Source organism: Nicotiana tomentosiformis, chromosome 2 (genome assembly GCF_000390325.3).
Source record: "Nicotiana tomentosiformis chromosome 2, ASM39032v3, whole genome shotgun sequence".
Classification (NCBI taxonomy): domain Eukaryota; kingdom Viridiplantae; phylum Streptophyta; class Magnoliopsida; order Solanales; family Solanaceae; genus Nicotiana; species Nicotiana tomentosiformis.
Genome location: NC_090813.1, coordinates 82969304 through 82983627, shown reverse-complemented (window position 1 = coordinate 82983627; position 14324 = coordinate 82969304). Strand labels below are relative to the sequence as shown.

Genomic DNA, 14324 nt, shown 5'->3' with positions numbered 1-14324 from the left:
CGTGCAATCAAATTGATAATATGAGCATCTAAACAGGGAACAAATGAACACACTGAACGCAGTAACGCCCTATGCTTACAATTTTGCTCTAACACTCATGTAAGCCTAGATAGATTAAGAAAGGCAACTACATTGCATATGAAGAGTATTTGCACTACTCACAACAGAGAACAATAACAACTGTTTACAAAAAAAATCTTTAGTTTGTTTCTTAATGTCCAAGTACAAAATGTTTCTCATATCCAGCGTATGCTCCCTCCTATGAGCGGTTAAAATCAACAAAAGCAGCAGAAACTCTGCATATAATCAATTTATATTTTGAGGCGACTAAGGTAACACGGTGACTTGGGGATCCATATTATAAAGAACACAAAATTTGCATAGACAACAAAATAATGCTACCCAAAATAGAGAATGACTTGATTTTAAGTACCAGAGATAACTCTCAATAAGCCTCTGGTGGGTGAGATGTACTCAAGCCTCAATCACAAATAATCTGATCATTTGTCATGCCTGCTCCCATATTTGTTACTCGTGCAGCTTAATCAACATCCATGTCATCCTCCCTTTTACTTCTGGGATCCGAGCCTGAACCATCTTCAGTTTTTTGGGGAGATGACTTGTGCCTCATTACATGCTTGCACATCCTGAAATGTGTTTCACAATATTATTGCACAATAGGCAAGGAGAAAACACAAAAGATGCAGCAGAAATCAATAAGCTGCATATCTCTCAAGAGTACTTGCTAGGCTCTTCCTAATTGGGTCTTAACCATAACTCCTAACCAATCAATCTTAAAATTCTAACTAATTAGTTAAGAAGTAAGAGTAAAGTGGCTTTGCTTTCAGGGAAGCGACTCTTTTATGTATGTGATAAGTGTAGGCAGAATGATGACGCCTTCTCAAAGTCTGAAAAAGAGTGATGGCGTACATGTGTGCCTGTGGGTGTGTGGTATACCTAGATACATACTAATTAGTATCATAAAAGAATTTTCCCTGGATTTTCAAAACGAACACAACTAGGGTACAACTCCAGCCAAAGAGCATGAAACAGGTGCTAACGCAAAATTATATCTTCTCTTCAAATATCATCATCTTTATAAAACAATCTAACTGCCTGTCCACCCAAATTTCAAAAATTAATATTTTGCTTACCCAGTAAAAGAATATCACACAAATATGAGTACAAAAGGATAACAGCTTGACAGGAAAGAATTGCACCTAGAAACAGATGTGGTTTTTTCTTATCAAAAGAAACAGATTTATTTTAAATAACTAATTGCAGATTTAAGAAAAAAGGATAACTTTCAAATCTGCTCCATTTCAAGAATGGAAATAATGTAAAATTACTCATAAAATATTTCCTTATCTTCTGCAAGTATACAGAATGTACTAAATAACAATTTGCTGTTTCCTGAGTTGATTCACTACAATATTTAAGATGAGTAATCATAAAAAGAAGAATTTTCAAGATTGAATAAAATAGGTAACTTTGGCCGAGTCATTCTTAAAAACTTGAAAATTGGACAAAAGAAAAAAAAACAGATAGATGGAATAACTTAGGCAAATTAACTTAATGAGATGGTTACTGATCGTGTCAAGAATGCAACCTAGTAATTTATACCCCTAAACTATGAAGAAACAGACGTTTCTTTAAAATAATTAATTGCAGATATAAGAAAAGGGATAACTTTCAACTCTGCTCCATTTCAGGAAATGAAATAAATGTAAATTTACTCAGAATTTTATCCTCATCTTCTTGTAAGCAAACAGAATGTATTAAATAACAATTTGCTATTTCCTGAGTTGATTCATTACAATTTTTAAGATGAATAACTATATAAAGAAGAAGTTTCAAGATTGAACAAAGTAGGTGAGTTTTGCCGATACTTAAAATTTGAAAACTTATCGCGTCAAGAATGCAACCTAGTTATTTAAACCCCTATATGAAGACTGGTCAATCAAAACTTTCCACCACTGTGATGACCAGCAAACTAAAACATTGCACATAATGCACAGCCAAGAATGCAATTTGAAACATCATAACCATGTGAATGTGTCAGTTAAGCATGGACTAACTGAAGGCAGAAAAAAGAGCAAATCACTCACTGAAGGGCGGAAAAAGAGTAAATCAAGTTTTCAGAACAATCTTGCGGGTACCGACCCCATGCAACCATAAGATGTCTAACAACCGTGATGTGAAAAACAAGATTGTTGATGTATCATATGTTCATTAGCCATGTTTGGTAAGACGAAGAACATACGCTTCAAAAGCCTCTGTCTTTCTTTTGATTTCACTAGACCACAGTACTGGATCAGCATTTCTTGGCAGTGCCTCCTGCTGATGGGATTTCTCTCGGAGCCATTGCTCTGCTTTATGGCATTCGTTAATGACCTGCAAAGAAAAAGTTCAGTTAAATCACAATGTCACAAGGAAGTTCCAGTGACCTGTACATGTTATATAAACAAAGTCATACGGCGTCTTTCTCACTGGCTGCAAGTGATCCTGCAGCCATCCGGTATTCCACAATGCTATTTAATAGATTTCGTGTTGCTTGTGCCCGCGCCTCTTCTTCCTTGTATCGATTCTCCACGGGATCCACCATCTAATAACAAATGGTTGATTGTGTCACTTCCAAACAGTTAATAGGCATAGGAAAAGCAAAACTAAACTCTACAACTAATACCAAATGACAAGAACCTTTTTAAGATCATCTAGCTTCTCCGCATAGACATGTTCAGACTCATCATCTCCATCTTCATAGAGCCATTCTTCAGTCTGTTGTAGATTACATGAGATACCCTCCCTCTCCGAATCCGTAGCAAAGCTCCGGTATGTATTCAAAAGCTATTAAAAAGATATTCAAGTAGATGCAAAAAGTAAAGGAAGTGGACCAAGATACTGATAACAATTAACTAAACAAAAACCAAATTAGCAAATGGCATATATCAAAATTGACATTTGGACACAAACGTCCATAACAAAATGACAAGGTAATAAATAGTGACAAAAAACTACTATGCATCAAGTCCAACATACGTTTATAAGTTATGAGTGTCACATACTGGTATTTGCAAAACAACCTTACTCAGGAGGAAGAATTAAAAATTGCTAGTAGTACTGCAAATTCAACAGTCCATCAAAAATTGGAAAAAGGCGACTTGTCAAGGTAAGGATAATGAGAAAGTAAAATTTTACATATATGTATTGACGCATTATCACTCCTCAACCTTCCGCTTCAGTGTGAAACTTTAATTTAAATATGAAAATGTTACATTCTTTCAAGGTGCATTCTTAACTTAGAAGTGTGAAACAAATCAGTTGAATACATTAGCACAACTTAACCTACTTCCCTGGCAGCTTTTGAAGAAAAGATCGTTACGAGACTTAAAATTTGATGTTATACCTTATTACGAGTTTCATAGACGTATGCCTCCAGGGTGTTTTTCTTATCTTTAGTTCGCTCCACCTTTATGTCTTGCTCAGCTAACTGGCATTCCTTTTCCTGAGCTTGGGATAGCTCCGCCAAGGTCATTCCACCATTGACACTTTCACTGACAGGTATATCCTGCCTCTTAACGGCCTTACTTTTTCTTGTATCATCTCCCTGCATAAAGAATCACATGGTTCCATTTACAAATAGCCAACTACACATTTACACAGCCAAAATGTTTCCAACCAAAGAATAATAAATGGCACACAAATGGAATAACATCTCACTGACATCCTAGCCTCAGGTACTAGTTTATGACCAACTTATCTAATTAGCTGACAACGGCTAAGTATACTACTTTTCGGAGGAAAATAAATAATCAATTACCCTAGAGTACTCCCTAACTAAAGTAATAGCGAGATTGCAACATCAATGCAAAAGAGAGAAGAGTAACTATGCAGTTTCTTCACTTCCATTAATGCAAATTCACCACATGATTCCTACATGAACTCAAAGACATGTCTTCAGAGGTTAACAAACAGGACCACCACAAAAGCTCATGGAAACTTTTTTCACTTGATTCAGTCAGGCCTAGTTGTTCAAACTCCAAGAGAATTAATTACTATAGATTAGAAGAAGCAAAATGAATCACAATGATCCCTTCGTTCTAAAATAATCTAAAAAAAGAATCTGGCATGCAATATGACTAAAATTAAACACAACGTGTGTCTACCGTGTAAATAATTTAGTCATAAAAGGTCAAATGCTTCCATGTAAACATGGACTACTAAATCGAGTACAATGGCCAATCAAATGACTAATATATATATTATTCAAGAAATGCAATATCTTGAATCCTTTTGTTTTCATATTTTAAAATCAGTATCTTCATAAAAATCATATTGTATTCCTTATACAATATCCAACCTGGATATTGTACTCCCATATCCAGAAGATGAACGTAGCTGAAATGAGGATGTTGCAATGGATGGCGAGCACACTACGTTGGATAGGATTAGGAATGAAGACATTCGGGAGAAGGTGGGCGTGGCCCCCACGGAGGATAAGATGCGAAAAGCGAGGCTTAGATGGTTCGGGCATGTGAGAAGGAGAAGCTTAGATGCCCCAGTGAGGAGGTGTGTACGATTGGCTCTGGCGGGTATGAGAAGTGGTAGAGGGCGGCCTAAGAAGTATTGGGCAGAGGTGATCATGCAGAAAATGGCACGACTTCAACTTACCAAGGACATGACCCTTGATAGGAGGGTAGGGAGGTCGAGGATTAGAATGGAGGGGTAATAGGTCGTAGTATGTTTCTCTGGTCCGTTCCGGGTTTATTAGGACCTAAGTTGCTCCGACACGACAATTTATTAGCCGCACTCGTGTCGACATGACACTAGTATGGGTGTGGGTATGGGATCCGTATCGGATCTATTCAAACAATTTTGGGTACTTTGACCACGACGGACGGAAAAATTCGAGACGAGATACAATTTGATTCCCGAAATCAGAACCAAAAATAGGGTAAATTTGAAGAAAATAGCATACCTTATCTAGAAAATCAATCTTTTACTTAACTACAACTTGAGAATAAAAAAGAAATTCACGTTTTACAAACTATCCGTAAGTATTCCACAAAATTTCTCATAGTTTAGAGATATTTTTATATTAATTTTTTTTTTGAATTATTTTTAGCCAAATCCTGGCACCCGTATCCGTACTAGGATCTGTATCCCCCAATCTTAGAATTCACATCACGAAGGATCCGACCTCTAGATCTGCACCGGTGTCGGACACCCGCACCCGTGCCCGAGCAACTTAGATTAGGACTAGTCTGCTAGTACCTTGTCGTTGTTCCTAGATTGCTAGTATTACGGCTATTTCTTACTATCTTCTGCTTTGGTTTTCTAGTATCTTGTCGTGGTTACTGTTTGTTGCTATTGCTAGTGCTATTGCTTTCTTCCATCTATTTTTTTTTTCTAGTTCTTATATTGTTGTTATCATTTTTCTGGCTATTGTTGTTGATATTTGATTGTTTTCTATTCATCATCTCGAGCCGAGGATCTTTCGGAAATAGCCTCTCTACCTCCCCGGGGTAGGGGTAAGGTTTGCGTGCACATTACCCTCCACAGACCCCACTTGTGGGATCCCACTGGGTTTTTTGTTGTTGTATTCCTCATCCAAAAAAAAAACATATTGCATTTCCCCAAAGAAGATAAAAATGTCAAATATACCATTTAAATGGATCAACATTTTATAACTAGTTATAGGAAGCATAAAAACATATTTGCACTAACGACTGTAAATTGATAAACATGCGACCTTTGGGGATCTCTGTACTCGGATAGTGCCTCTCTAAATCAATCTCGGAGATGGGAATGTTTCAATTTTAGGCCTGGTTGTATTCTGACAAAATATGCTTAAAACAAATTGAATTCTGGTATTCATTAAATAATTTTTTGAGAAAAAAACAATAAATAAAGTTATGCCACGTTGTTGAATACTCCCTTCCTACCTCTATTTCGTTCCAAATCTAAAGTCAGTCAATCAAATTTTAAGGACTTTTTCTTTTAACAGAAAAGTCTACGAGCTCTAAAGAGGTAACTAACACCATTATAATAGTTCATATTATTTTGAGTTTTAAGTACTATTCTTTGAATTATGCGACAACGTCATCTAAAAGTCCAAATGGATAAAGAAAAAATTAATTTGTTTAACTATTTATTTATTTAGGTCTATAACACACCTCCTCACGTGTCAGATCTGATTCTTCTAAGTGAGTCAAGCACATAGAAATTTCTTCCTTGATGGATGCCGGTGAGACTCCAACTTGTGATTTAAGCCAAAGTTGTGCGTGGAACTAGTAAAATCGTACCTGCCTTCCAATTCTTGATGTATGGCGAGATTACTTACCACTCTATATCTAATGGCAAGTTGAATTATGTGAACCGCCTCATTTAAAAGCTTGAACTATTAGAGAGGGGACGCATTATTTGTTTATTTATTTAGATCCACAGCATATATAGTTTCTTCACATTTAACTGACTATCTAAGCAAATCTTCAGCAAATTCAAGCATTAAAATATAATCATATCTTTGGGATAGACAAGAGTTTCATTTGTAAAGAAATGGAATATTTGCAACTTGAACATTGAGTATTTAAAATTTATCAATTGAAAAGTAAAATCAAAACTCTAATCATTTCTCAAAGTGTTGATTTACTGTAAGTCTGTAACTCGGTTATTTCACTGCCATTTACATTCATCATTAAGCAAGTCTTTTGCTTAATTCATTCTACTACTTTTTGAAATTTACTCGCTAGGAGTAATGACTATAGAGTTAAAACTTCACTTGATAGCAGCAAAAGCTAGGATTTCAACATGAACTTTGATATATCAATTTGGAGACCGTGTCGAATTATTCATGGAATATCACATATATCATCTGTTTGTTTATCATATTGACCATGATTAATACTGTCTTATTCTATTTGACCTGATCTCTATTCACGGAGTCAAACAATCAAGACCATAGAATATGATTTTAACTTCCCAAATATATTTGACAAAATATAACGAGTCACTTTGTATGTAGTTCTCAAATTTGTAAGTATTATTAAAAGAATGCAAAGTCAAGTACTAGATAGAAAATTGATTGAGCTACTTGTTTTGTTTTCACCATGTAAGCTCTGGCTGCTTTCATAAATAATAGGGCGCTTATGTTAGGGGGATCAATTCTCCTAATGTTTTTATCTTATGAAGAATCGTGCCCTCTCAGGTCCCAACTGTTGTCGACCATTTGAAATCACACAAGGCTAAGGTCCTAGAGGAGGACCACTTCGCTTGACTAGGAAAAGCAAAGAACGAGATGAATATCTCTCGTATATACTACTCTAACTTAAATGGGAGAGGTGCCCAGACCAGCTTCATACCTCATGTGATCCATTGAACAACCTACGACAGCCTATAAGTATTGGGTAATCATGGTCAGTGGTCACTCGGGCTAGAACAGATGGGCTCATGCGAGTGTTACAGCTTGAAGTCAAATCTAGAATCTTCAGGTTCTTACTCATGCCTCAACAATTCAATCAACCATCTCTATGGGACAAAGTACAAGGTAAATCTCTCTTAATTTTCTCTTTTCAATAAAATTACATATTTTAAAAGCTACATAAAAAGGTATTATCATTTTCAATTTTTATAGTTATAAATATAAAAATTGCTTGACAAAAATGTAATAAAAGAAAGAAATGCTTGAACCACGATATAGTAATTCTGTCATTCTTTTTGGAGATAAGGGACTAATAACTTCGAATGCCCGCCAAACCACTAGTTCTCTTAACACAGTGGTCCAAACAGAACCAGAAAAGAAGCAAATTTAAGCAGTGATTTCAAGAAGTACCAGATGATAATTTAACTAACCTTAAAGCAGAATGTGCAGAGTAACTATCATCAGTACCATATAACACCAGAAGTTTCACAATTACTTACCTCCATATCTTCTGCATGAGTATCAGTATTATTTTCCGAAGTAGAATGACTTGTTTGATCTTTGATCAGCTGAAGAGATGACAAAATGCAGTAACAACTCGGGTTTACATCTTCAAGTATTTTGATCAGGTGAAGGGATGACAAATGCGGTAATGAATTTCCATACTATGAAATTGATACTTACCCAGGCCGATTCTACCGTAACAATTCCATGGAGGTTCAATTGAATTTTGACTTTAATCTTTGCTTTTTCAGAATGAGGAACCTGGAATGGGCCAATCTGACATAAGAAAAAGATACAGCGTAAGCTTAACTGACAAATTGGGGAGTCAACCCTGACATTAAGAATGAGTGCATCAATATCAAATTCTTAGACACTTAGCAAAGGCATGTCTCTGGCATCAATTTTAATTACTTGAACTGCCCAAACAAGATTAATTTTATAGGTAAGTATTCTCCTCAAAATGATGCATATCAAGATTCGGCAAGGAAGCAGTAAATGGATAACCTGCCTTCTTAAGCAATGAAAGAAAAGACTTAATGCTACAATTTTCCTCAGCTTCTAGATTCGCCAACCACAGAGATTTGGAAAGACACAGGTGTTTGATAACTCCTTTTACAGCATATGATTAGATCCTGATAGATGCATGATCGCATAAAAGACATAATTAAAAGGTGTCCTTTGTTCATATTCAACATGAGTATTAACATTAAACATGCAACATGTTGGTGAGCTCTTAGGGAAATAGGCTAGCAGAAAGCCATCTTCCTATCCTCTAACTGGAATTTTGAAATCTTCATAACAATTATCGTCTCTGTGTTCAGAAATAATATAATTAAGTAAAAGTATGCTCTCTAACAAATTAAGCTTTCAGATAAGGTGGTCACAAAATTCAGCCTGGTTGCAGAGCCAGATGCATCTTTATTCTTGGTTTACCGAATATTAGAACCCTATGTTATGTTATGCATGCTTGATATGTCTAGGCCTGGCTGTGGAAGGGTGTTAAAGTGTCCCACATTGGTTGAGAGAATAGGTTGTCTTCTCATTATATGGTTTTGGGCATCTTCACTGCATGAGCTACCTTTTGGGGATTGAGTTAGACCCGGGGTCCATTTTCTTAACATGCTTAAAAAACTAGCACAAACATCGACCATAACTTTTAAATAGTTACAACAAAAATCATTGTAACCTCCAAATTAATCTCAGATGTCTAGAAAGTTTTCCTAGAGACTTAAACCCCAAATGACCTTACCAAAGAAAAAAAGATTTAGGCCCTGAAAGATACTTCCCTTCTCTTATTTTATACCTTGAAGATTTATCCAAGTTAGACAGCGAGAATTTGACTGATATTTGAAAGGGTAAATGAGGGCAACTAAACTCCTAAAGGAATAGGTCATTGGAGAAACTGAAATCCTACAAATTGTAGTTGACTCCTAGCTTAGCTTCAATGCCATAACTGAATTTGTAGTACAAATTGTGACGGGGACCAGGGGTTTATGTAGTGGCTCACCAGCAATGTCTAGCTATTAAATCTTGAATCTCAAAAGTTGGCTGATGTACATTAGCTATGAACACGCGCAATCCTTTATTATTATTTGTTTATAGCTGAGAAGTCCAGATAGCCAATGGCGCACGGTTCGAAACTCAGTGGACAATGGGCCCGCCCTCTACCCTAGACTGTTCAAATTTAGCCAACAGATTAAGTTAGATTTTATGTCTTACTTTTCTGGGGGCACATTGCCGAGCAAAACTGCTTCTGGGACTGGTACAGAGAGGACGTTTTTAAAGCGGGCTCCTCATTCATTAGATAGAGAAGATCACCAAGATTTTGCCATATAAAGATGCTAAGCTACTGGGTAGTGCATGTAGATTTTAAACTCACAATGAAACGTTATATAATCTAATAATTCCTGTAGACATTTAGTTGACTTATTGAAATCTACTTACCTTTTCTTTTGCAATCTACTTACCTTTTCTTTTGCAATCTACTTACCTTTTCAGAAATATAATATAACAGATATATAGAAAAATCCATCAGGAGAAGACTCCTCTTTCAAGGGATGCATTATTGGGAGAAAACCAAGAAGGAAAGTGAACAACTAATTTGGGTTACAAGAAGTCAAGAACCCGTAACAAACAATGTTCTGCTGTATATAAGTTCTCAAAGGTGGTTTGATGGGCTGTACCAAACTCGGATTCTGAGAGATCTTTAAGTTGTAACCTCAGCAACTAGAACTAACTAGTTTAGAGTAATCCAACTATCCAAAATCATTCCTAACATAATCAAGAAAATTAGATCAAATGTGATTTTTTTTAATGACGAAATCAAATGTGATATAATACGTCTTGAACTCCCAAATAAAGCTTGGGAAATAAAAGTGTTTCTATTAGTATGGGCAAAGTAAACTGTACCGTAGATTTGCTTATTTTATCGGATACACCTGGTGGCAACTCATTCTGGTTAGTGTAGAAAGCCTCCAAGTTGAAACAGCTGCTCCTATGCAATGTGAGCACTTTCATGCTTGGAAAACTATGGCCCTTTGGAAACAATATGCCATTTGATAGGGTGCAAACTGGGCCCTCATCAGATGCAAATCCAATGGAGAAAGGAAATGAATCCTGAACCTGCAAATGAAAGATTTTTGAACTTACAATATGATGAAACCAATAATCAGACGAAAATATTTCATGCACTTCACAATTGGTTGTGCCAAATCTACGACTCGGTACACTTATGTTCTGTTACTGTAATTCTCTGGACATCTTTTTTTATTGTTGCTTTGCAAAAGTAGTGGTTGTGAGATGAATTTTAGGTTTTAGGAACCTATTCATGATGGGCCTTAAGCATTAAAAAGCATCATTATGATGCAGATGTAATAAACTGTCCCTAATGCATAATAACTTTTTTCTCTTTTTAGTACTTATAAAAAAAAATCCTCCTTTTAGTTATTTCAAATGTACTTCTGATTTATTACAAAAAAAAATTAAAAAAAATACTAGAATTAGTAACAAAATGCTTGTAGTAAAGTAAAAGAGTTTTTTTAAAAAATAATAAGGAGTGTATTCTACAAATTCAATATCAACAAGTTTCACTCATATGCTTGATCTAGCTATTCATCTTTCCCTACTCAAAGCCTTCGGTGGTCACTCTGCCTGGTTCCAACTTCCAAACAAGACTAAGTCAAAAGATGTGCTAGATCACGATCTCTTACCTGCATTTTAATCTCCCTAAAATGCTTCAATATCAACAAGTTTCACTCATATGCTTGATCTAGCTATTCATCTTTCCCTACTCAAAGCCTTCGGTGGTCACTCTGCCTGGTTCCAACTTCCAAACAAGACTAAGTCAAAAGATGTGCTAGGTCACGATCTCTTACCTGCATTTTAATCTCCCTAAAATGCTCTCTGCCACGATGAGTATTACAAACTCTGACTTATCAATTCTTAACAGGTATGGTTCTCATAACTCAATAAATTATTTCTTTTGGTTTTATGTGTCTTTTAACAGCTAACTATATTGCTCCCCGGCGTAATATTTTGGCTTTCTGAAGTAGTGTATTAGAGCAGGTATTTCGAAAGTCGCTTAATTTCTCCATGGTCTTTGTAGTCTAATGAATTTTTCATTCCTTCGTATCTTCTGAAGTAGTGAATTAGCAACATGATCTGCTGGAGTGGCCATTGCGATACTAAAGTCGCTTAATTTATCCATGTTCTTCATCGTCTAATGAATTTTTCATTTTCTTCATGTCTTCATTCATTACTCAAGTATGTTTTTCTGATATTTGTTCTATTAACTGCTGGAATACTATTTCAGTGATGAATCTTCTAGAATGGTCTATAGCCACGAAAGAGGTTGTTTATACAAATAGAGGTTTTTACATCATACAACTTCAAACTCCCGCAGAAAAAGAGAATTGAATTAAAAAACAAAGAGAGAAAGAGAGAAAAAAACTTGAGACATCTAACATCATTACCATATTCATCACATTAATTGAGAAACTTAAGTAAAACCAGCCCATGAGAGTATAGAAATTTTTGTTTCTTGGGCCATTAAAACTAAACACCCCCTTTTGACGAAGGAGCAATCTTATCCATATAGAGCTTCTAATCTAATTTGGGCAAATCAAATGCTAACAGGAAACAGAAAGCAATTCACAGCCATACTGATCATAAATATTAGATTACATCACAAACCTCGTATTCTCTAACACGAAATATAGGGCTGAGCATTGCACATTGAAGAGCACATCCACGTGCAACACACTCACTAGCATTTATTGTCCGCCCAGGTTCTTTTCTGAATAGCGAATTTAAAATTCTTCCTACAGCTGGAATTCTAGAGCCTGATCCTACAAGCTCAAGAGTATGAATCCTGTCAGCAGTCAAACCAGAATCAAGCAAAGCTTTACGACAAGGAATGCTTATCTTCTCCAATAAATCTGATGAAAGCTTCTCAAAGTCCTCTCTTTTGATGAAACCTTTTACATCTTTCTCATCCATCAAGCACTCAATATTAAGCGGAGCCTCTGCATTTGCACTTAAAACTTTCTTCAGTTTCTCACATGCAGCCCTCAATCTTATAGAAGCTCGAGCATTTGAATAAACATCAATATTGTACTGTTCCTTGAAATTTGCAGCAAAATGTCTAAATAAAACCTCATCAAAGTCTCTCCCTCCCAAGTCACTATCAAAAGCATGAGACAATATCTTCATATGACCAGGTTCAAAAGATGCTACAACAACTTGTGTATCACAATGGCCAACATCAACAAACACAACATTTGTTGGACCCCCAGCTGAAAAATCAGTCTTGTATATTCCGTAACCCAGTGCAGTGGCAGTGCCGTCATGCATCAATCTCAACGGCTTCAACCCTGCGATTTCCGCTGCATACAGATAAGCACGTCTCTGTAAATCAGTGAAGTACGAAGGTATGCCAATAACGCAATCCGAAACATCCATTTCAAGATTCTTCTCAGCAATCTGCTTCAAATGTGCAAATAGCATTGCCATAATCTGAACAGGAGTGAAACTCTGCTTCTCATTCATGTACTGCAAATGAATCAAAATGCCACCATCTGGTCCCTCAGAGGTCGCGAATGGAAGCAATTTCAGGTCCATCTGAACAGCAGGCTCCCTATATTTCCTACCAATCAACCTCTTAACCTGCGAAATAGTTGATTTCGGGTTCATAGTGGCCGATGCAGCTCCAGCCGAGCCAATGAACCTTTGCTTCTCACCAAATGACACCACTGCCGGCGTCTCTCGTTTCGATTCATCGTTTAATATTACATCAATGCCACGTTGCTTTGCAAATGCTATAACACAGTTTTCATTTCCAACATCAAACCCAACTACACTCATTTTCAGCCAAACTTAGCTATATATCCTTCCAAAAACAAAGCTCTATACACAAATTGAACCAGACCTAATACCTAATGTCAAATCATCACAGATAGCAGAACACAAAAATTTTCAAATTGAACCAATCAAACCTGGAAAAAAAATTGACAAAAGAACATAAATACCAAAATTCAACGTGAAATTCACCGAAATTACGTGATGCCATGAAAATCAATAAGCATAATACGTATTACTTGTTAGAATACGTGCATTCGAATTTATACGAAATACATGGATACGGAAGCTAAGAATGAGGAAGTATATGAATTGAAAGTACCTGATTTGAGAGGGAAACAGAGGAAACCCTAACAAGGAAGAAGTTGATGGTCGTCTATGGATGCAAAAAAGCGAAAGTCTCCGAATTGTTTGTCAGATGAAAGAAAGCAGAACTTTTTTGAAAATATATTCCATTATTCGTTGTCTACAGCATTACATTCTTATTTTTACAATAACTCCGAAAATAACCTTCGGGGGAAAAAGAAAAGAAGAAAAACTCCGAAAATTGTACAACGTATATTTTATTTTGCATTTGAGTCAGAAGTATTAATTATTCTCATTTTCCTTTTTCTGATCCTTTACTTAAACCTTGGGGGGGAAAAGAAAGGAAGAAAAACTCGAAATTGTACAACGTATATTTTATTTTGCGTTTGTGTTAGAACTTAGAAGTAGTATTAATTATTTCATTTTCCTTTTTCTGACCCTTTACTTTAATTTCCCTCTTCTTCTTTTGTTTCCCATTCTTTTCCCTTTTCTTTAGTGGGAAGCTGAAGGTGAAAAAAAGATTTAAGAAGGCAAGAAAACATAATTGAATTGTGTAAATTGTCCCATCTGAAGTGGTGTGATTGTCTTGTCTAAATTTACGTCTGGTCTATTTATTTAATTTAGTAAGAATATAAATATTTTATTGATAAATAATAATGAGACTCGACCACAAATTCTCTAATTTATTTAATATTATATTGAATTAGATTCATCATCTAATTTATATAAAGTATTCAGA

The 14324-nt window shown here is 35.8% G+C and overlaps 1 protein-coding gene across 1 annotated transcript; it reads right to left on the bottom strand.

Annotated features, from left to right (window-relative positions):
- Positions 1-183: 183 nt before the first annotated feature.
- On the bottom strand, positions 184-13803 carry LOC104107226 (heat shock 70 kDa protein 16). The gene is made up of 10 exons (XM_009615960.4): positions 13602-13803; positions 12116-13416; positions 10334-10546; positions 8105-8200; positions 7921-7989; positions 3407-3607; positions 2701-2847; positions 2477-2605; positions 2264-2394; positions 184-647 (listed from the first exon to the last, which is right to left on the bottom strand). Exons 2-10 carry the CDS (start codon positions 13283-13285, stop codon positions 542-544), a joined length of 2262 nt encoding a protein of 753 aa, XP_009614255.1. The 5' UTR covers positions 13286-13416; positions 13602-13803; the 3' UTR covers positions 184-541.
- Between the last annotated feature and the right edge of the window lie 521 nt (positions 13804-14324).

Coding starts and splice junctions, on each gene's coding strand:
- LOC104107226 (XM_009615960.4), bottom strand. CDS start 13,285: ATGAGTGTAGTTGGGTTTGATGTTGGAAATGAAAACTGTGTTATAGCA. Junction 3,608..7,920: donor CTCATGCAGAAGATATGGAG/GTAAGTAATTGT, acceptor TTCTTTATGCAG/GGAGATGATACAAGAAAAAG. Junction 648..2,263: donor AAGACAGAGGCTTTTGAAGC/GTATGTTCTTCG, acceptor AACACATTTCAG/GATGTGCAAGCATGTAATGA.